We start from the raw sequence: 21,430 nt of genomic DNA, 5'->3' as shown, positions 1-21,430 counted from the left end.
GTTCCCAATGCACCCCCTAAGGCCAAGCAAATGTCTTCTCCCCGGGAAGCCTTCCAGATTCCCGAAGCAGAATCAGGTAGGCTTCCTCTGTGCTCTCCCAGCACTCTCTCCATGCCTCCTTCAGAATAGTTTTACCCCAAAAGCTTTCCAACTCACTCCAAGTAAAGACCAAAGCTCTCTCCCTCGCTTGCAATAGCTTTCTCATTGGATTCCGATTACGTTTTCCACTGGCGTCCCAGCTCCCTCAGCATGGAAGTCAAAAGCCTGCGGCCCCGCTATCCCTGGGCCAGCTTCCTCACCTCCTCACTGTCCGTGCTGTCCTCCTGTCCTGCTTACGTTTCTCCATTTCCTTTATCGATATCTCTCAGACCGTCGCTTCACTATTGTTTATTGTCTATCTCCCTCTACAAGAATGGAAACTCCCTGACGCTTAGGGCTTTTGTCTGTTTTGTTCGCAGGTGTCCCCTCAGTACCTGGAACAAGGTCTGGACACAGTAGGCGCTCAATAACTACTGTTTTAATGAATGAAACGGCAGCCTCTCTCACCACCCTCCGAGTTTCTGAAAGGCAAAAATTTGGTTTTGTTTGGGCAAGTCTAGCATTTTCCTGTCACATACTGTATATTCCATAGAAGTTAGTCTCATGGATTCCCTCTTGGGGAGACAGGCCAATTCTAGGATAGTTGCAATAGATAGGTCAACAAATGGCCAGCTTAACAACCTTTTTGGTTTGTACATCATTGCCTTGCTTCATCTCAGATAAGGACATTGGACTTGTCTATTGGAAATGGGGATGGAGTCCAACAGCGGAAGTATATGGTGCCCAACAATGTTTTGGCAGTTGCTAGTCATTTATACAGGGGTAGGCAAAAGTAGGTTTACGGTTGTAATACAAATAAGTAGCACGATGATTCATAAATAATAACACAAGAATAAACTGTTTCAAGTACTCACAACTGTAAGCCTATTTTTGCCCACCCTTGCCTGTGTAAGTAACTAACAGGGTGAAGGACAAGAGCTGAGAAGACTTGCCTGGATTGGGAGGGAGGGGAGGAGACGTGGGTCTGTGAGGGTGGCATCCTTACAGTTTGAGGCTGGGAGTCAGCTTGGAGCCTTCAATGGCAGGAGGGCTCAGTAGTGAGTCACAGCGCATCAAATGGTTGCTAAGGGGGAAGGGAAAGGGAGAGGAGGGAGATAAAGCTCCCTATCAGATTTGTTTGAAACATCCCAATGAATGTAGGCAAACCAACTTTTTTTTTTTTTTTTTTATAAATCATTTCTTTTTTTTTTTTTAATATATTTTATTGATTTTTTACAGAGAGGAAGAGAGAGGGATAGAGAGTTAGAAACATCGACGAGAGAGAAACATCGATCAGCTGCCTCTTGCACACTCCCTACTGGGGATGTGCCCGCAACCAAGGTACATGCCCTTGACCGGAATCGAACCTGGGACCCTTGAGTCCGCAGGCCGAGGCTCTATCCACTGAGCCAAACCGGTTTCGGCCAAACCAACTTTTTGACATCTTCCGTTGGCATTGACCACCAGTGCCTTACCTCGGCTGACTGTTCGATTTACTATAATCAGCACCTGTGGGGACACCACGTGGTTTCCTTTGGGGAGGCAGCGCGGGGCCGCCACGGGGCCGCTGGGCGGGAGGGTGGGCGTGCGCTGGGCAGAGGCCACCGGAGGAGGGGCCGGAGGGTGGCGCTCAGTCCCGGCTTTTCCCGGTCGCCAGGGCCACCCCGGCCGCAGCAGAGGAGGCGGGCATGGCAGAGGCGCGGCCGGGGCCGCCGACGGGGCTGCAGCTGAGCGCGCTGCCCGACCACTCGCCGCTGCTGCAGCCCAGCCTGGCCGAGCTGCGGCGCCGGGCGCGGGCGCTGGACGCTCTCCCCGCGCCGCCGCCGCTCCCCGACCCCTTTCTGCTGCGCTTCCTGCGCGCCCGGGACTTCGACCTCGACCAAGCCTGGCGGGTAAGGGTGCCTCCCCGCTGCGCCCTAGCCTGGGGGCAGGCCTTGGTTCGCCGGGGCCGGGGGGGATGCTGCCCTGACCCCCGCGAAAGCCCAAGTTGGGAGCAGGTCCTCGGTGGGAGCGCGCCCCTGGCGCACTGGGCCGCGGGCGCCGTGGCTGCGGGTGTCCTGAGAAATCCAGCCCCGGTCCCTTCGGTTTCTCTGGGTCTTGGAAACGGAAAATCCGGACAAAGCTGGAGCCCTTCCCCGGGGGATGGCCCATGTGACCCCAAACACGGGGACTCTGTCTTTGATGAGTCTCCTGAACATCAAGTGTGGGGGAAATGCCTTTCCTTTTCCCTGGCAGAAAGCTAGCGATATAAAACAAAATACAGCCGAGAGGTAGGAAGCCTAGATTTTATTACAGGTTAGCAAGTAACTCCACATGTGGAGGGGAGAATCAGAAGGTCTACAGCCAAATTCGAGAGAAAGTGTATGATTAATAGTAATCTGTAAGTGTCAAGACGCTAAAGCAGCCCAGTATAATTTGAGTTTAAGAATGAGGGATGAGCTGGGAGGGGTGGGTCAGTGGTTGAGCGTGGACCTATGAACCAGGAGGTCCTGGTTCTATTGCCTGGGTTGCGGGTTCCACCCCTAGTGTGTGTGTGTGTGTGTGTGTGTGTGTGTGTGTGTGTGTGTGTGTGTGTGTATGCGCGCACACACAAGAGGCAGCTAAAAGATGATTCTCATCATTGATGTTTCTCTCTCTCTCTCTTCCTCTCTGAAATAAATAAAAAATAAAATAAAAGAGAATGAGGGATGAGGCTGTTCTTTTGTGTTTCCAGGTGTGTTACAGCTGGTTGTTTGGAATAGGGTGTGTTGGGAAGACAGGAGTCAGAAGGAGGGGATGCGACCTTTAGTTCTGTTACTTTGGGCTCAGCATCTTCATCTCCTAAATACCGGCGAGAACGCCTCCCTCACTGACTCCTGTCGGTGACTGACCATGAACCAGTTTGACAGAATGAGAGGTGCCCAGCACAGAGCCTGGCAAAGAGTAAGCACTCAGCAAATGGACCTGATCTAGACCTTTCTCAGAGTGGCTTGCTCAATGCCATGCTGCCGTGACTTGAAAGGCAGGGGAAGTAGAAGAGTACAGGATCCCAGCATGTCTCTGTAGGAGGGTTTTCGGCTATTAACTCATTTTTATTTTATTTTATTTTTTTCCAATTTTTTTATTAAGGTATTATATGTGTACATATCTTACCATTGCCACCCCCCACCCCCCTCCCACATATGCCCTCACCCCCCAGAGTTTTGCATCCATTGGTTATGCTTATATGCATGCATACAAGTCCTTTGATTGATCTCTTATCTCCCCTACCTCTCCCTAACCTTCCCCCTGTAATTTGACAGTCTGTTTGATGCTTTACTGTCTCTGTATCTATCTTTTTGTTCAAGTTTATAATGTTCTTTATTATCCATAAATGAGTGAGATCATGTGGTATTTTTCTTTCTCGGCTTAACTAATTTTTAATTGAGAGATTTAATTTTACTGGTGGTAAAAAGAATCCATAAATACTAAAGAATACAAAGTAAGTTTCTAAAAGTAACTTTCTAAAGGGAAAACGTTCCCCATCCCAATCCTTAGTTTGCCAAGCCACCTACCCAGAGACAGTTACCTGCGTCTTGTTTCTCTTTCCAGGTAGTCTACCTTCACACAAGCAAATGGATATATTTTATATTTTGCCCTTTTGAAAAACCTAATTTCTCAGAGATCATTATATTCCAGCATGTATGCATACATCTTATTCTTTTGTAAAAATAAATATGTTTTTATTGATTTTAGAGAGAGAGGAAGGGAGAAATATTGATGTGAGAGAAACATGGATAGGCTGCCTCCTGCACGCCCTCTGCTGGGCGTGGAGCCCACAACCCAGGCATGTGCTCTGCCTAGGAATGGAACCAGCAACTTTTTGGTGCATGGGACAATGCTCAACCAACGGAGCCATGCCAGCCAGAGTCATCTATCTTATTCCTTTGTGGGTTTTTGCTGTTCCTTGTGTGAATATATTATGCTGACTTATTGAGCAGTCCCTGTTGTTGGGCGTGGACTTGTCGTCAGACAAGGGCACTGCTGCCATACGCACCCTTCATTCCCCATTCGATGATTATTGTTTGAACTCCTACAATTTGCCTGGCAGTAAAAAAATGCAGTAAGCAAGGCCCGTGGGGTGTCTCCCATCAACCACTGGACATTCTAGTCTGTCTTTGTACACTTGTCTTTGTGCAAAAATAGGAATGTGTCCTTATAGGACAAGTTCAACCTGCGGAATTGCCCAGTGAAGGGAGATGTGTATCTTCAGTGTTGAGAAATATAACGACGGCCCTCCACAGTGCTGGCACTAATTTTGTCAATTCCCTATTGCATAATGATGCTTTTCTCTGCCAATGATCTCCCACGCGGTATTGGCCAACACCATGGTCTGTGTATCAGCCTGCTAGGTGAGAAACTGGTTCTCATTATCGTCATAGGCATGTATTCAATTACAAGTGAGGTCAATCAGCTTCCATATATTTAACATTTTAACATTCTTTTCTCAGTAACTGCTTGTTTTGCCACTTGTTTATCTTCTTCCATTTGTTTACATAGAATATAACATACATACAGTATAAATTTATTCATAAAATATCTTTATGTATTAAAGTAAGTAGGCCGCTGGCCCGATTCATTGTTTGTCTTCTGACTTTGGTAATGCTATTTTCTTTCTGTGCAGAATTTTACGTTTGTATGAAACAAATGTGATTGTTCTCTGATTGCTCCTGGGTTTTATAAGCTCTTCTTTTTCCCCAAAGTTTTCTTTAGTAATTTATGACTTCTCTTTTTGATGTTGGAGTTGTTGCTCTACTAGGATTTCTTTGATGTTAGGAATGAACTAGGAATCCGGCTTTGTTTTCATTTTGAGAGATGCCTACCCAGCTGTCCCAACATCATGAGTAACAAACTAATATTTATTCATATGCTAAATATAATGACACAGCCTCAGGTCCTAGGGAGAGTGCAGTTTAAGTGAGGCATTAAACATATGTATGTTGTAGAGGTAACTAACCATAAAAAGTGTATGATTTGTTGATTTCATTTTGTTTTCTTTTTAAAAGTAATGTCTATAGATAATAGACAGCAGACGGGTGGCTACTAGAGGGGAAGGAGTGTGTGTGTGTGTGTGTGTGTGTGAGGGGGGGGGCGGGTAGGTAGACCGAAGAGGGTAAAGGGGTCAAATATACGGTGACAGAGGGAGACTAGACTTTCGGTAGTGAGCACACAGTGAAGGTGATGTACAATTATAGAACTGTACACTTGGAACGTATTTAATGTTATTAACCAATGTCACCCCAATACATTTTATAAAGAAAGAAGAAAAAAACAACAAAACAGAAAAAATAAAGTTTACCCCCTTTACATACTTTCCTATGATCTCTATGTTCCTGAATTGTTTTCATTGCACCATGTCCTTGAGGAATTTGCTAGCAAGACTGTGTCTGAATCTACTGAACTGGCATCAAGTTACTGTCTGTGAACTCTTTGTCCTATTTTTTTTGCCAACTGGAAACGAAGGGGAAAAGTTTAGAGCATGAAACTATTTATTTCCTTTACAAAGACAGTCAATTCAACTCAAACTTCCTTATTTATAATATACAAGCCCTATAGTTTTTTTGTTTTGTTTTGTTTTTGTATGAAGAAAGCTCACTAAGTCCCTCAGTTGTAATGAAATTCCTCATTTTTCTAGTTTTTGTATTTGAAGTGATAATGAATTCATGGGGTTTTTAGAATCTTAATTGCTTTTAGAGTGCCAGGTCCTTTATAGGTAGTGTTTGCGATGATTATGTCATTATTTTCTCATTTTAGAGGAAGCTGAGATGTAAAGAGGTAAGTGACTTACCTGAAATCACAGTTATTAAATCGTAGAGCAAGAGTTTGAAGTTGGGTTATACTCAGGGGAGCCTGTGTTCTCGAGTACACTACACTTATCCTGTCTGTTTAAAACAATGGACATAAAAATAGCCAACTCTTAACCTCTGTCTGTTCTACATATTCTTGTGAATTTCTCTTTCACAAGCGAACAGTCCAGTTCCATATCTTTATGACCCATGCGATAAGTTTTTTATCCTGTAGTTACTGTTATGGTTTTCCCAAAGGCTTTTAAGGTTTCAAAGTACCATTGACTCCCCTGTTAATTTCCCACTCCGTGTAGCTTCTTTTGCAGACTTGATCATATCGTGTCAGTTTCAATCTCCATTCTGCTCCTGTAGTTAATGTCTTTAAACACATTTGTAACTTCTTTGAGCTTTAGTCTTATTCATTCATTCATTCATTCATTCATTTTTGAGAGAGAGAGAGAAGAGGAGAGAGAGAGAGAGAGAGAGAGAGAGAGAGAGAGAGAGAGAGAGAGAGAGAGAGAGAGAGAAACTGATTGGTTGCCTCCCATCCACCCCCTGACCAGGGGTGGAACCTGAGACTGGGGATGGAATCTGAAACCTAGGTATGTGCCCTGACTGGGAATGAACCTGCAATCTTTTTAGTGTATGGAACTATACTCCTGAGCCACCTGGCTGGCTGGGATTGAGTTTAAGTCTTTTTACCCATAAAATTGGGTAAACCTCTCAGGTTGGTTGTGAGGAGAGATCAAAATGATACCATTAAAGACTGTGAAAGCTGCACAAATATGGTCGCTGTTTTGTTTGAAAGTACATGGAAATGTAAGAAGGAAGGTACTCTATTATAAGGCATAGTTAAGACAAACCCTAACTTTTTATATGTATTTATTCCTAATTGTGGTACAAAACAGGTGCCTTCCCATCAAGATATTCACTTGCACCCAATTTTTTGTTGTTGTGAACTTTAGGTGGTTTGTCTGAGAATTGCTCAGTAGTATTTCGACATGTACATAATTTCTTTATGTCAACTGGACCTTAGAATTTATTTCGCAGTGGAAAAGTAATAACCGGTGATCCAGGTTTAAATATTTCAGTTTGTGAAAGTTACATGCCAAAGGCATGAGAGTTAAATGTGTGTCTTTACAAAAAGCATTTCTTCAAGTGCGTGGACCCAGCTGATTCACTCATGCAGTGTAGTCGTCCCCCTTATGCTGGGGGGACGCTTTCAAAGACCCCAGCGGATGCCTAAAATCATGAATAGCACCAAACCCTAGGTACAGTATATACTAGTATTCTTCCTATACATACATAACAATGGTAAAGTGTAATTTATAAATTAGGCACAGTAAGAGATTAACAAAAATAACTAATAATAAAATGGCAGAAGTATAACAATACACTGTAATTAAAGTTATATGAATGGCTTTGGGGCCATTAATGAGTAAAATAAGGATTACTTGAACATAAGTTCCTGCCTCTGTTACCTGGAAGATCTCTTTCAATGGAATCACAATGGAGGAGGAAAAGGAATTCATCTTATAGACTAGAATGAATATGTGAGGATCTACAATGTGCCTTTTGTTCCTTCTGCTTTTGGAAACTGCTATTTAGGTCACCAATTATTTCTTGGTTGGCAAATTTACTGACTTTTTCCCTTTCTTACCTCTTTGTTGCATTTAACTCTTAGAAGCATCCTCTTTTATAAAGCAGTTAAAAAAAGTTTATTAAGTATATACATGAAAGAGGAGAAAGACAGAAGGAGAAAATGATAGGGTGACAATATCAGAAAGAGGGAGATAGGGAGGGAGGGAGGAACGGAGGGAGGGAGAGAGAGAGAGAGAGAGAGAGAGAGAGAGAGAGAGAGAAACAACACAGATGGCTTTTCCCTCCCCTGTGCACCATATTGGTGTTTCTCCTATGATCCAACCAGATTCTCTCTTCCTCTTCCAGCCATTCCCAGCCATTGGCATATCCCATGGGTCAGAATTCTACCCTTTACTTGGTTTTTAAAATTTATATTTGTAGTTTCTTCTCTAGACAATTACTACTTTGTAGTTACAGTTATGTTTATTCCAATGACTCTCAAATATAAAATGTGTCCTTTCATTTCATCTGAACTTTAGTTCCACATTTCTAATAGATATATTTAAATTCAAATATATTGTAATTTTAGAAAAATCGAGACTGCTGAAAATCATGAAGAAGAAAATGTAACTATAGTAAGTTTTAACTGTGCAATTTTATTTTAATATTCTCCACAATACACTGGCAATGTTTTTATTATTTGTAAATGTGGAGTAACCATTATTGGTGGTTCTTTTGGAAAAAGAAAATGGGATTCCTTCAAACCATATTTTGTCAAGGCCTAATCTCCAGGCATACCATTCCATAGTTTCTCTGAATGCATACCACTATTAACAAAATCCATTTTTCTTGTTTTTCTATTTGTAGAAAGTAGAGAAGTGGTATAGATATTACTTTGTATAATTGATTTAGCTTTTTTTTTTTGTAGGAAAGAAAATAAAAACCAAAACATTCTAGTTACCTTTAATGTAAACCTGCACTAAATAGTTATATGAGCCAATTAACCCAAATGACCTTCCCTGTTATGACAATACTAAACGGTATTCATTATGCCCATGTATGCTAAACATATAACTCTAGAAAGCAGATCTTGAGAAGTAATTACTCAAGATCACATCCTATCTAATAAAAGAGTAATATGCAAATTGACCATCACTCCAACACACAAGATGGCTGCCTCCATGTGGTCAAAGATGGCTGCCCCCATGTGGACACAAGATGGCTGCCACAAGATGGCCAGCAAGGGAGGGCAATTGGGAGGGACCAGGCCTGCAAGAGAGGGCAGTTGGGGGTGATCAAGCCTGCAGGGGAGGGCAATTAGGGGTGACCAGGCCGGCAGAGGAGGGAAGTTGGAGGTGACCAGGCCTGCAGGGAAGGGCAGTTGGGGGGGACCCACGCCTGCCGGGGAGAGCAGTTGGGGGGGACCAAGCCTGCAGGGGAGGGCAGTTAGGGGTTACCAGGCCTGCAGGGGAGGGCAGTTAGTGGCAAACAGGCTAGCAGGGGAGCAGTTAGGCATCAATCAGGCTGTCAGGGGAATGGTTAGGGGGTGATCAGGCTGGCAAGCAGAAGCAGTTAGGGGCAATCAGGAAGGCAGGCAGGCGAGCAATTTGGAACTAGCAGTCCTGGATTGTGAGAGGGATGTCCAATTGCCCGTTTAGGATCGGGCCTAAACGGGCAGTCGGACATCCCTTGAGAGGTCCCAGATTGAGAGGATGCAGGCTGGGCTGAGGGACACACATCCCCGAGCACGAATTTCGTGCACCGGGCCTCTAGTAGGTAATAAGTGGTGACACCAAGGTTTTTCTGAAGAGGCAGCCTGGGAACTGAACTTTTTACGACATAGCATGGCCTGTGTGCGCCAGTCTTGTCACCAATATGTCACCTCTAGTGAAATTAGGGATCTACTCTGGTCACTGCTTTAACTCAAGTGCCTAACACAGTGTGTGGAACATCTTCCAAACATATTTGTGGAGTTAATCCATTAGATTGATTTCCATTCTTTACTTCAGAAAGACCAAAGGTGGATGTGCTAGTCACCTATTGGCAAGTAACAAATCACTCCAAAATTTAGTGGCATAAGCACAGCTATTATTTGTTTGTGATTCCCCTATTTGGGCAGGGCTGAGTGGGGCTGCTCATCTCTGCTCCACATTGCATCAGATGGGACCTTGGCTGAGGTCAGACCATCTAAGTTACATGGCCTCTTGTCCCCCAGGGCTTCTCTGCATGGACTGGCATTTCATAATCTTACATGGTGTCTGGATTCTGAAAACCAAAACAGGAAGTCCTAGTTTTCTTAAAACCTAGCACTGTGTCACTTCTGCCAAATTCTATTAGTCAAAACAAGATGTAAGGCCAGCCTAGGTCTAAGTGGAAGGAATCAAATGGATTCCTTATCTTGATGACATGTGTGCACGGGTGTGTGTGTGTGTTGGGGTAGGGGGTAGGGTGAGCATTTATCTTTGGGGACTATCCACCACAGGAGACAAATAAGAATTACTCAACTTTGAATTTGTGATTACCTCCTATCACCTGAGATCCTTGATTAAGGAAACTTTTATTTTATATAATAAAAGGATACCCTAGATTAAAATCCTGACATGATGGATGGCAAAGGCCATACATAATGCCAAGGCTTTCCTGCCAGTTTTACAAAATGTTTACCATGTGCACTATCTGTAGACAATTTCTATTTTGTTTTTCAGTTACTAAAAAACTATTATAAGTGGAGAGCAGAATGTCCCGAAATAAGTGCAGATCTCCACCCCAGAAGTATTCTTGGCCTTCTGAGGGCTGGCTACATTGGAGTCCTGAGAGACAGAGACCCCACCGGCAGCAAAGTTCTCATTTACAGAATCGGTAAGTGAGACAAAGCACTACTGTTTGCTTTTTCTTCACTGCCATACAGGAGCCTTCAATGAGTCCATGTTTAAACATTTAGGTGTTTAGGTTTTAACTTAGGTGTATTTTATATTTTGACTAGAGGCCCAGTGCACAACATGTGCACTTCGGGGGGGGGGGGTGTCCCTCAGCACGGCCTGCACCCCCTCGCAGTCCGGGACCCCTTGGGGGATGTCCACCTGCCTGGCTTCTGGCTTCAGTTCCCAGGGGGAAGCTCCTGTGTTGAGCATCTGCCCAATAGTGGTGAGTGCACGTCATAGTGACTGGTCGTTCCACTGTTCAATTGATTTGCATTTTAGGGTTTTATTAAATAGGATGTCCCCTGAGTATAAGAAAACTGGCAGTTGTGAGAAAATTAACAAAACCCAGTGAAAATCCTACTCCCATTTTCCCACAGTCAAATGTATAAAATATGAGGAAAAGAAAACAGAAAAGAGAAATAGAGGGGAAGATGAAAAAGATCAAGGGAAAGTGTTGTAAAAACACTTAGCAGGAAATACAAATAAGAGCTCTGAACTATGATAATGTTCTGGTCACTGATGTACACCAAGCACCGACCCAGGGCACATGGTAGGTGCTGATTAAATATTTTGGAGTGAGTGAATGAGTAGTTGGACAGAGCTCAGGCTGCCGAGCAAGGTACTCATTGCCCTGGATGGAGAAAGATGCTGTGGGAAAGCAGGAATCGAGAGGTGCTGAAGACACGATTCTACATATCCCTCCTGATTTTCACTGCTTCCCCCTTTTGCCATTAGGTCTTCCTAGTATTTCTTGTAGGTTGGTGACTGAAAACTTCTGCACCTTCCTTAGACCCGCATGGGATCAAAAATGGCCTTTAAGGAGAAGGACACATACCACCTGCAGCCTGCTGTCATGGCCCAACATTTTATGTGTTTTTGTTTATTTATTTGTTTGTTTGTTTTTTATTGATTTTAAAGAGAGAGGAAGGGAGAGGGAAGAGAGACAAACATTGGTCAGTGGCTTCTCATATGCATCTGGCCTGGGAATCAAACCTGAAACCTGGGTATGTGCCCTGACTGGAATCGAACCTGAGACCTTTTGGTATAAGGGAAGATGCTCCAACCAGCTGAGCCACACTGGCCAGGGCATGGCCCAATATTTTATGAGCAGAATCTTATGAATGATAATCTTGCAGAAATGTTTACATCTTTAAATATTTTAGGGGACTTTAAAATATGTATAGATTTGTAGATAAGATGGCTGCCTGTAATTCAACTGTTTGCTTTCTTGCAAGAAGTTCCAGCATTTAATTATTGAAAGGGCGTCAGAAAACTGAGTAGAATGATTCTGGATATATATACCTGGGTTAGTCATGAATTCATTGTCTATAAAATGGACACCTGTTTATAGACAATAATAGACAATTCTGTCTAAATCAGTGGTTCTCAACCTTTCTAATGCTGCGAACCTTTAATACAGTCCCTCATGTTGTGGTGACCCCCAGCCATAAAATTATTTTCGTTGCTAATTCATAACTGTAATTTTGCTACTGTTAATAAATCGTAATGTAAATATCTGTGTTTTCCGATGGTCTTAGGCGACCCTGCTAGTGGTTCTCAACCTGTCGCAACCCACCTGTTGCGACCCACAGGTTGAGAACCGCTGCTGTAGAGCCTAAGACCATCGGAAAAAAACATATTTACATTACGATTCATAACAGTAGCAAAATTACAGTTATGAAGTAGCAACGAAAATAATTTTATGGTTGGGGGTCACCACAACATGAGGAACTGTATTAAAGGGTCACGGCATTAGAAAGGTTGAGAACCACTGGAATTGCTCCCATGGTGTTATGGGATGTTGAATGAAGTTCTTTGAATTCCTTGGGGTAGGGTTGCCAGATTTAGCATAGTACCTATGTTTTATCTGGCAAGTAAACCCATGTTTAATTTATCTGGCAATCCTGCCCAGGGATTCCAAGAACCTAAAACTGCAGATGATTCGTTCTGCAAGTATCCTGGCTCTGCACTGCCTGCCTGGAGGTTTTTCTAGTTAGTTCATACACTAATGGGGCAAATTAAGTAGTGAAATGACACCTTAATAATGAAAAGGCAAATATGCTACTTAAATCATAAACACCTCAGCACTGAGTCAAGTCTTTTATTGCTTAGCGAGGGCCTCTTGTAGTATATTCATTTGTAAGTGTACTGTTTAACTCCAAGCAATTTTAAAATCAAGAAAGACATGCAGGTTTACTGGTGGTCAGAGCAGGGTGTGCAGCATATGTCCTGTGTGTTATGTTGAATAACATGTTGTTCTAGGGGAAGGGGGCTACTGGGGGAAAGAGGGGGGGCATCTGTAAGACTTTCAACAATAAAGATAATTTTAAAAAAAGAAAATGAAGATAAACTACATATTTATAAATTTCCTAATTTTAATTGAATGAATGGGAAGAACTAAAAAAGGAAATATGTCTCAGAGCTCTTTGATAGAACATTAGCTTAACCATCTTCCTAGGTACCATCTCTACGCAGTAAAAGCAGTGAAAAGTGCACAGAGCCTTTCCCCGGTCTGGCAGGGCACCCCAAGACTACGTTTTTGCCATTATTAGCATCCAAGCCAGCAGATATACAGTTGACCCGCAAACAACATGGATTTGATCTATGTGGGGCCACTTAAACACAGATTTATTTCAATAAGTATGTACAGTACGGTAAATGTGTTTTCTCTTCCTTATGATTTTCTTAGCAGCATTTTCTTTCCTCTAGATTACTTTGTAAGAACACAGTATATAATACAGGTAACATACAAAATATGTGTTGATTGACTGTTTATGTTATCGGTAAAGCTTCAGGTTAGTAGTAGGCTATTAGTAGTTAAGTTTTGGGGGAGTGAAAAGTTATACTCAGATTTTTTACTACCTGGGAGGTCAATATCCTAGCCCCTATGTTGTTCAAGGGTTGGCTGTAACCCTAAGCCTTTTGAGACTTACTACATACTAAAGCAGCAAAAATAAAATTTAATTTTGAATATTAAGTTTTGACTCTGGCTTAATTCTTAGGAATGCAGGTTCTTGGGAATACATTGCCTGGCTGGAATCTTAGCTCTGCTGTGTTCTAGCTACATGGAGAGCTGTGTAGCTGCAACTCTGTTTTCTCATCTGTCAAATGGGCATAGGATTAGTGTGACCACTGAATCTTGTAATGTATATAAAACATAATTAAAACATTACCTGGTACCTAATAGTCACTCAATAAATGTTAGATGCATGTCAGAGAAGGAATTAAAAATGTAAGGGACGTTTTTATTTTGCCTTAAAGGAGATTAAAGTCCATAACTATCCAATATAATTTTCTATGATGATGAAATTGTTCTACAGTAGCCACTAGTCACAGGTGGCTGTTGAGTACTTGAAATGTGGCTATTACAACATAGTGGGTGCATATACGTGTATTTTTAAATTTACTTTTATTCATTAAATTGATTGGGGTGACATTGGCCAACATGAATATATAGGTTTTAGGTGTGGGTTTCTATGTACATATATATTTTTTAAGATTACCTGCTAGCCTGTCCATTACTGTCCTTTCTGCATGCCATGGCCTGCTCCAGGAACGGTAGGGGAGGAGAGAGGAGAAGAATGTCAGTGACTCCTCTTCTTAGCGCAGGTATTCCTGTTTTTCCTGGGTGTGGGCAGCTACGTGGGTGCTTCCCTGTTTTCCAAAGCCCAAAATTACTGGTCTAGCCTGTCAGGACCTGTCTTTGCTACATGCTGGTTGTCACTCAGTGATGTCAGAGACAACAGCCAGGCTGTCTAAGTCCTCAGGCATTTCCTATTGCAACCTCTCTGGTTACTATAGAGCGCTAGTTTCTCTTCATGATCCAGGCTGTGCTTCTCCCATTTCCAATACCTCTGAGCTTGTAGCACACCAAGAGGCATTCTCATCTTTAGCTACAGCTGTTTCCTGCATGCTTTGGGCTGTAGTTTCATCCGGCTATCAAATCCAGCCTGCTGCATTTCTTCTTCTTTAAATAAATAAATGCCATGAGTGTATCTGTTTTATTTTTTTAAATGTATTTTTATTGATTTCAGAGAGGAAGGGAGAGGGGTAGAGAGATAGAAACATCAATGATGAAAGAGAATCATTGGTCGGCTGCCTCGTACACGCCCTCTACTGGGGACTGAGCCAGCAACCCAGGCATGTGCCCTGACCAGGAATCTAACAGTGACCTGGTTCATAGGTCAACGCTCAACCATTGAGCCACACCCGGTGGGCTGTATTTATGCTTTTTTTAATTTTTTGTCCCATATTCTTAAAAACCTGTTCTGACGGTCTGATCGATGAACCTCAGAGGGAAGATAGGGGAGGATGGGGGTAAGGGGGAGAGATCAACTAAAGGACTGGTATGCATGCATATGGACACAGACAACAGGGGGGTGAGGGCATGAGTTGGGGGGGATGCAGGGATAATAAATAAATAAATAAATAAATAAATAAATAAATAAATAAATACCTGTTCTGTGTTAGGGAGAAGCAGGCACATGTTTTTCTTCACCCATTTGCTCTATTATTCACTTCGTGATCTTTGTACATGTTTTTATTTTTATTGATCCATTAAGTCTAAAAAGAATCAGTTTCCCTTTGCTTTCTGGTTTTTTTTTATGCAATACTGAGACATGTTATTTTTTATTTCTATTTTTTTTTTTTTTAGCACACTGGGACCCGAAAGTGTTTACAGTTTATGATGTATTCCGTTTAAGTCTAATCACATCCGAGCTTATTGTACAGGAGGTGGAGACCCAGCGGAACGGAATCAAGGCTGTCTTTGATCTGGAAGGCTGGCATTTTTCTCATGCTTTTCAAATCACCCCATCTGTGGCCAAGAAGATTGCTGCTGTTCTTACAGTAAGTGTCTAGTTTCTTTCCTTGGGATAATACTTCCAAACAACAGATTTTAATTTAGTTATATGTGATACAAAGAGAAGGGATAGAGCATTTATTAGAAAATCAAATCAAATTTTAGAAATGATACATAGAACTCAATAATACTAAGAGGAAATGTTATTCATAAAAGAAAGAATGTTGCAACAAATTGTGAAAATATGTTCAAGATTAGTAACCACAGAATTTATACATTTAAACAATAATGTGTTCACTTATCTTTCTGTCATTAAAATTATCTTCCTAAATTAAAAAATTGAACGAAAAAATAATATTTATAGCAATGGCACACCAAAATGTCACCAAAGTTTTGGTAGGTATAAACTGATATAGTTCTTTTAGAAATCAAAAGCTTTTTTAAGTGGCCATGATTTTTGACCTTGTAGTCCTACTTTGGGGAACGGAGCCAAGGAATAATATTAAATATAGCCTAGACCTTGTATAAATAATAATAGTGTATTGTGTGCCAGGTACCAGGCTAAGTGTTTCAAGTGAATTACCATGTAATGGGTCCATACAAGCCTATGTCGTATGACTATTATTTTTCCCATTTTACAAATTAATTAACTATGTCAGAGAGGTGACAGCAATGCCCAAGCACATGCATTTTGTCTGCAGTGAAGCAAAGGTTCCAGTCCAGATCAGCTGAATTCAAAACCGTGCTTACAACCATCACTGCCTCCTATACATAAAGATGGGTGCTGTGGCATCGATTCTTATAGGATACTATTAGAAACAGCTTATTTGTCCAGAAATAGGAAAATGGTTACTTAAAGTATGGTGCATCCATCTGATGGATTATTGCAACATATTAAAAGCCATGATGTTTACAAAAATTGTATCATATCCATGGGACAAAACAGGATACAAATGATTTAGAGAGCATATTAGCAATTCTGTTTAAAATAAAATTAGGATTAGAAAGAATCTAGATGGAAAAGACCCAGATAGATAACACATCTGGAAAAGCTTTGCATATGGAAAGAAAAAAAAAAGAATTTTGTATGAAAAGACTTTGGCAGGAAAGGACTCTATACTAACAATACATCTTTGGGTAGGGAAACTACTGATGACATTTTTTTTCTTTCAGCTCAACTTTTTGAAATCTTCTGAATAAGCCAAATTAGTTTTATGTTAAAGACGTATACCTGGGTCAAAAGTTTTACAATGTGTGTTTATTAGACTATTCTTTCAACTCTAATGAAAGTTTTATTTTATCCTCACACTAAAAATTTGGGGGAAAAGGTTAATTATTGACACTCACTGGTTCCTTAACAGAACATTTATATGTCATGGGGGGAGAAATTTTTTGTGCCTTATTTATGAAAGATACAGGTATTTCTATTTGCTTACGCTACAAACTAAATACTTTTTTAAGGATCTTTTCTTTATTTTTTGTTCATCCTTGCCCGAGGATATTTTTCCATTAATTTTTAGGGAGAGTGGAAGAGAAAGGGAATGACAGAGAGAAACATCCATATGAGAGAAACACATCGATTGGTTGCCTCCTGCACGAGCCCTGGGCAGGGGAGGAGCCTGCAACCAAGGTACATGCCCTTGACCGGAATCAAACCCTGGACCCTTTGGTCCACAGGCCGACTCTATCCACACTGAGCCAAACCGGTCAGGGCAAAGATCTTTTCTCAATCTAATGACAATGAACTGTAAAGCAGTCTGTGTTGTGGTGATGAAATAAGTAATTTTAAAAATGAAACGCACATTAGGTGCTGTCATAAGTATACCAAGTGTTCAAGGAAGGGACTTGTCAATAGCAATATATATTTATTTATGCTTTATTATTAATAGATTTTTTTCTTTATTTTTCAAAAGGATTCCTTTCCATTAAAAGTTCGTGGTATCCATTTGATAAATGAGCCAATAATTTTTCATGCTGTCTTTTCCATGATTAAACCATTCCTGACTGAAAAAATTAAGGAACGGGTGAGTGAAATATATTCTTCACTATTCCTCTCTACCAAAAGTTCTAATCCTTTTTAATTTAAGAGCTGCTTTATTAAGCACCCACCATCATTAAGCTAATATTTATCTAACAGGCCAAATACTCTTATAAATTAACTAGAGGCCTGGTGCACGAATTCATGCACAGGTGGGGTCCCTCAGCCGGTGGGCGATCGGGGCCGATTGGGGCCAACTCACCCAGTCCTGATTGGGGACGATGGGGGCCAGTTGGCCGGGGAGGGACTGCGGGAGAGCTCCAGGGCATGTCCGGCCCTCTCCCCCAGTCCCAATTGGCCAGACCCCAGCAGCAAGCTAACCTACTGGTTGGAGCGTCTGCCCCCTGGTGGCCAGTGCGCATCATAGCAACTGGTTGAGTGGTCGACCAAATGGTCGATCGATTGGTTGGACACTTAGTAAATTACACTTTTATTATCTATACTAATAAAAGAGAGAGATGCAAATTGACTGTACCTTTGCGATGCCCACCAGCCAATCAGGAGTGAGTATGCAAATTAAACCAATGAAGATGGTGGATTAATTTGCATACATAGGCGCCGAGCAGCCAGGGGCAGGACACTTGCGTCGTCGCCATGGCGATGATGCAGGCGTTTCGCACTGCCCCAGCCACTCCGGGCCTCTAGGCAGCATGGGAAGGCAGAAAGGTGGCTCCGGCCCCGAGCAAAGGCGGAAAGGCGGAAAGGCGGAAAGGCGGAAAGGCAGCTCCGGCCAGAGCGAAGGTGGTGCCAGCAGCCAGGGGAAGGAAGGTCCCTTCTTGCACCAATCTTCATGCATCAGGCCTCTACTGTAGGATATTTCTTTTTAATTTTGGAAAATCAAGTTAGTGAGTCTGTGAGGTAACTGGGCCTCCTGCACATTGCTGGTGGGAGTGCAATATGGTATATTCCCTATAGAGGGCAGTGTATAATAGTTATCAAAATTACAGCCTTTGTGCTTCTGTCAATTTATCCTATCCACACATGTAAACAAAATTGCAGCAAATGATTGGAAACCACCAAGTGTTCATCATCAGGGGACTGGTTAAATGAACTGTGAGACGTCGACACAATGGAATACAACAAGATTTGTAGGATGTAACGTGAAATAAGCAAAATGCAGAAGAGTGTTTATGGTATGCTAGCTTTTTAAAAAAATTATATTTTCATTGATTTCAGAGAGGAAGGGAGAGGGAGAGAGAGATTGAAACATTATTGATGAGAGAGAATCACTGATTGGCTGCCCCCTACACGCCCCTACTAGGGATCAAGCCCACAACCCAGGCATGTGCCCTGACCAGAACTGAACCTGGGACTCTTCAGTCTGTGAGGCTGCAGTAGGCACAGGGGTAGGTCTCAGCCCATCCTCCACACCCCTGCTGGGCCCCTCCCCACCACGGCCCCCAGCCCCCTGTCTGCCAGCATCCCTGCTCCCGCCACCGCAGCTTCCACGTGCTGATGGCGCTGTCCCTGCTTGCACCCACTGACAGCATGGAGCAATTGGGACAGGCACCAGCTGCGGGTGCAAGTGGGGCCATCACCGGCAGCAGGTGGGAGTGCCAGGCAGGACCGCGGTGCACAGGAGCAAAGACTTTTCAGTAACCACCAGAGGCTCACCCTGATGACAGCAACTGGCGCTATGCCTTGGTCTGGCACCCCCACTCACCTCCTCCACCATCCCACCACAGGCAACGCCCACCATGTTCCACACATGCCCCCTGGTGGTCAGCACACGTCATAGTGACCAGTTGTTCGGTTGTTTGGTTGTTCCACTGTTTGATCTATTTGCATATTAGCCTTTTATTATATAGGATTGTTGCATGTATAGATGAACATTATATGCTTTTGATCCAAGGTTCCAAATCTTTACTTTAACTTGGGCATTATACTATTGAATTTTATAGTATAAAATATTTGAAATTTTAAGGCTTTTAACCATCATAACTGTCTCTTAATTTTGTACTAGCCAAGAATATCCATCAAATGTATCACATAAGTTATTTCCCATGTACCTAATCTTATGCTTTTATTTTATAGGAAACTAGAGGCCCGATGCACAAAATTCATGCATGGGTAGGGTCCCTAGGCCTGGCCAGTGATCAGGGCTGATCTGTGGGGTGACCAGCAGGGTTATCAGTGGGATCCCCCACTCCCGCTGGCACCCGCCTTGGCTGGCCTGGGGCCTGTGAGCTTGTGGCAGCTCCTGCGTTGAGTGTCTGCCCCCTGGTGGGCAGTGCGCATCATAATGACCTGTTGTTCCACAGGTCGTTCCGCCATTTGGTCAATTTGCATATTAGGCTTTTATTATATAGGATAACACCTGATAGGACATTTTTACCATCTACAGAATAGTCCCAGGATATTTGATATTTTGTTAAGAATCATTTGTACATGAAGGAATAGAATGTATAAAATATTTTTATTTAGAGTTTTAAAAGTATATTTGTGAAAGAGGAAGATAATTTTTTTATAAATCTTGTCTAGTTATAAGAATCCTACCTAATAATAGACAAATATGCAAATTGACCATACCTCCGACACACTCACAAGCCACGCCCACAAGCCACACCCACAATCCAATCAGAGTGAGCATGAAAATTAACCCAAACCAAGAGGGCTACAGCCACAGAGAGCAAGGTTTCCTAGGTAACAGAGGAAGCCAAGCTTTCCGCCTGCCCTTACCAGGCCTAAGCCTCCACTCAAGCTACAAAATTTCAATTATAGAAGGTAAACAAATTCAAACAAATGGCGGCAGAATGGAGCTTGAGAGAGCAGGCCAGGGTTGCCGCCGGCAACAGGGGAAGCAAAGCTTTCCGCACACCCTGGCCAGGCCCACCCACTTAAGGCAACAAAGTTTCAATTATAACCCCAACAGAAATGGCTGCCGGCCCTTGGAGGGAGCCCCAGGCTTGGCTCCGCTCCAGGTTACAAAGTTTCAATTGTAGAAGGAAAATAAATTCCAGATACCAGGGCCTCCACTTGGGTTGCCAGGGGGCGTGGCAGGCCTGCAAACCACCACAGGCCCCTTGCTCAGGCCACCCCACGCCCCAAGGGGCCCCCCCACCTGATCAGGGACACCCTTCAGGGCAAACCAGCTGGCCCCCACCCCTGTACCAAGCCTCTATCCTATCTAATAAAAGAGTAATATACAGATTGATCATCACTGCAACACACAATATAGCTGCCCCCATGTGGTCAAAGATCTTGCCCCCATGTGGACACAAGATGGCCACCACAAGATGGCCAGCAGGAGAGGGAAGTTGGGAGGCACCCAGCCTGCAAGGGAGGGCAGTTGAGAAGGACCAGGCCTGCAAGGGAGGGCAGTTGGAGGTGATCAACCCTGCAGGAGAGGGCAGTTAGGGGTGACCAGGCCGGCAGAGGAGGGAAGTTGGGGGCAAACAGGCTGGCAGCAGAGTGGTTAGGGGGTGATCAGGCTGGCAGGCAGAAGCGGTTAGGGGCAATCAGGAAGGCAGGCAGGCAAGCAGTTGGGAGCCAGCAGTCCTGGATTGTGAGAGGGATGTCCGACTGCCCGTTTAGGCCCGATCCCGGGCCTAAACGGGCAGTTAGACATCCCTTGAGGGGTCCCATATTGGAGAGGGTACAGGCTGGGCTGAGGGACAACCCCCCTCCATGCATGAATTTCGTGCACCAGGCCTCTAGTGCAAATATAAGAAGATAGTAAGATCAGATTCATAAGCAGCATAATCTAAACAAGTAAAATTCTTAGATTCATAAGTAGAGTAGTAAAGGATGTAGTATCAATACATGCTCTTCTATCTTGGAAGTTATTAGAGTACCTTCTTTTATGATGTTGGTTTTCCACTGGAAGTTCATCTAATGTATCAAGAGGCAGAAGACAAACCTAAAACATTTTGGCTATTTCAGATTCATATGCATGGGACCAATTTCAAACAAAGCTTACTTCAGCATTTCCCAGACATTCTTCCTCTGGAATATAGTGGCGAAGGATTCTCCATGGAGGATGTTTGTCAAGAGTGGACAGATTTTGTAATGAAGTCTGAAAATTATCTCAGCAGTATTTCACAGACCATTCAATGAGAAGAACTTGTTTAATGTGAATGCCTTGCTAATTAAAAATACAAATGAGTGAGATCCTCCTACCTCATTACATGAACAAAAAAAAATCTGTTTAATTAGTGCTCTGATTGATCTTTTGTAAAACTCTTCTGACATGAGCATCATGGGTATA

At 42.9% G+C, this 21,430-nt stretch overlaps 1 protein-coding gene across 4 annotated transcripts; it reads left to right on the top strand.

Moving 5' to 3' along the window:
• The first annotated feature begins 1,760 nt into the window (after positions 1–1,760).
• On the top strand, positions 1,761–21,279 carry TTPA (alpha tocopherol transfer protein). Of its 4 annotated transcripts, XM_008143305.3 has the most exons (5): positions 1,761–1,970; positions 10,169–10,322; positions 15,039–15,232; positions 17,099–17,209; positions 21,106–21,279. In XM_008143305.3, exons 1-5 carry the CDS (start codon positions 1,767–1,769, stop codon positions 21,277–21,279), a joined length of 837 nt encoding a protein of 278 aa, XP_008141527.1. In that variant the 5' UTR covers positions 1,761–1,766. The 4 variants fall into 4 exon arrangements, with proteins under 4 accessions (XP_008141527.1, XP_054564466.1, XP_054564467.1 ...); XM_054708491.1 differs by lacking the exons at positions 10,169–10,322; positions 15,039–15,232 and having other exon boundaries at positions 1,767–1,970; XM_054708492.1 differs by lacking the exons at positions 15,039–15,232; positions 17,099–17,209 and having other exon boundaries at positions 1,767–1,970; positions 21,106–21,179.
• The last annotated feature ends 151 nt before the right edge of the window (positions 21,280–21,430 follow it).

The sequence above is a fragment of the Eptesicus fuscus genome, chromosome 19 (genome assembly GCF_027574615.1).
Source record: "Eptesicus fuscus isolate TK198812 chromosome 19, DD_ASM_mEF_20220401, whole genome shotgun sequence".
In the NCBI taxonomy this organism is placed as follows: Eukaryota; Metazoa; Chordata; class Mammalia; order Chiroptera; family Vespertilionidae; genus Eptesicus; species Eptesicus fuscus.
This window is presented reverse-complemented; position numbering and strand designations above follow the sequence as displayed.

Coding starts and splice junctions, on each gene's coding strand:
- TTPA (XM_008143305.3), top strand. CDS start 1,767: ATGGCAGAGGCGCGGCCGGGGCCGCCGACGGGGCTGCAGCTGAGCGCG. Junction 15,233..17,098: donor AGATTGCTGCTGTTCTTACA/GTAAGTGTCTAG, acceptor ATTTTTCAAAAG/GATTCCTTTCCATTAAAAGT. Junction 17,210..21,105: donor CTGAAAAAATTAAGGAACGG/GTGAGTGAAATA, acceptor TGGCTATTTCAG/ATTCATATGCATGGGACCAA.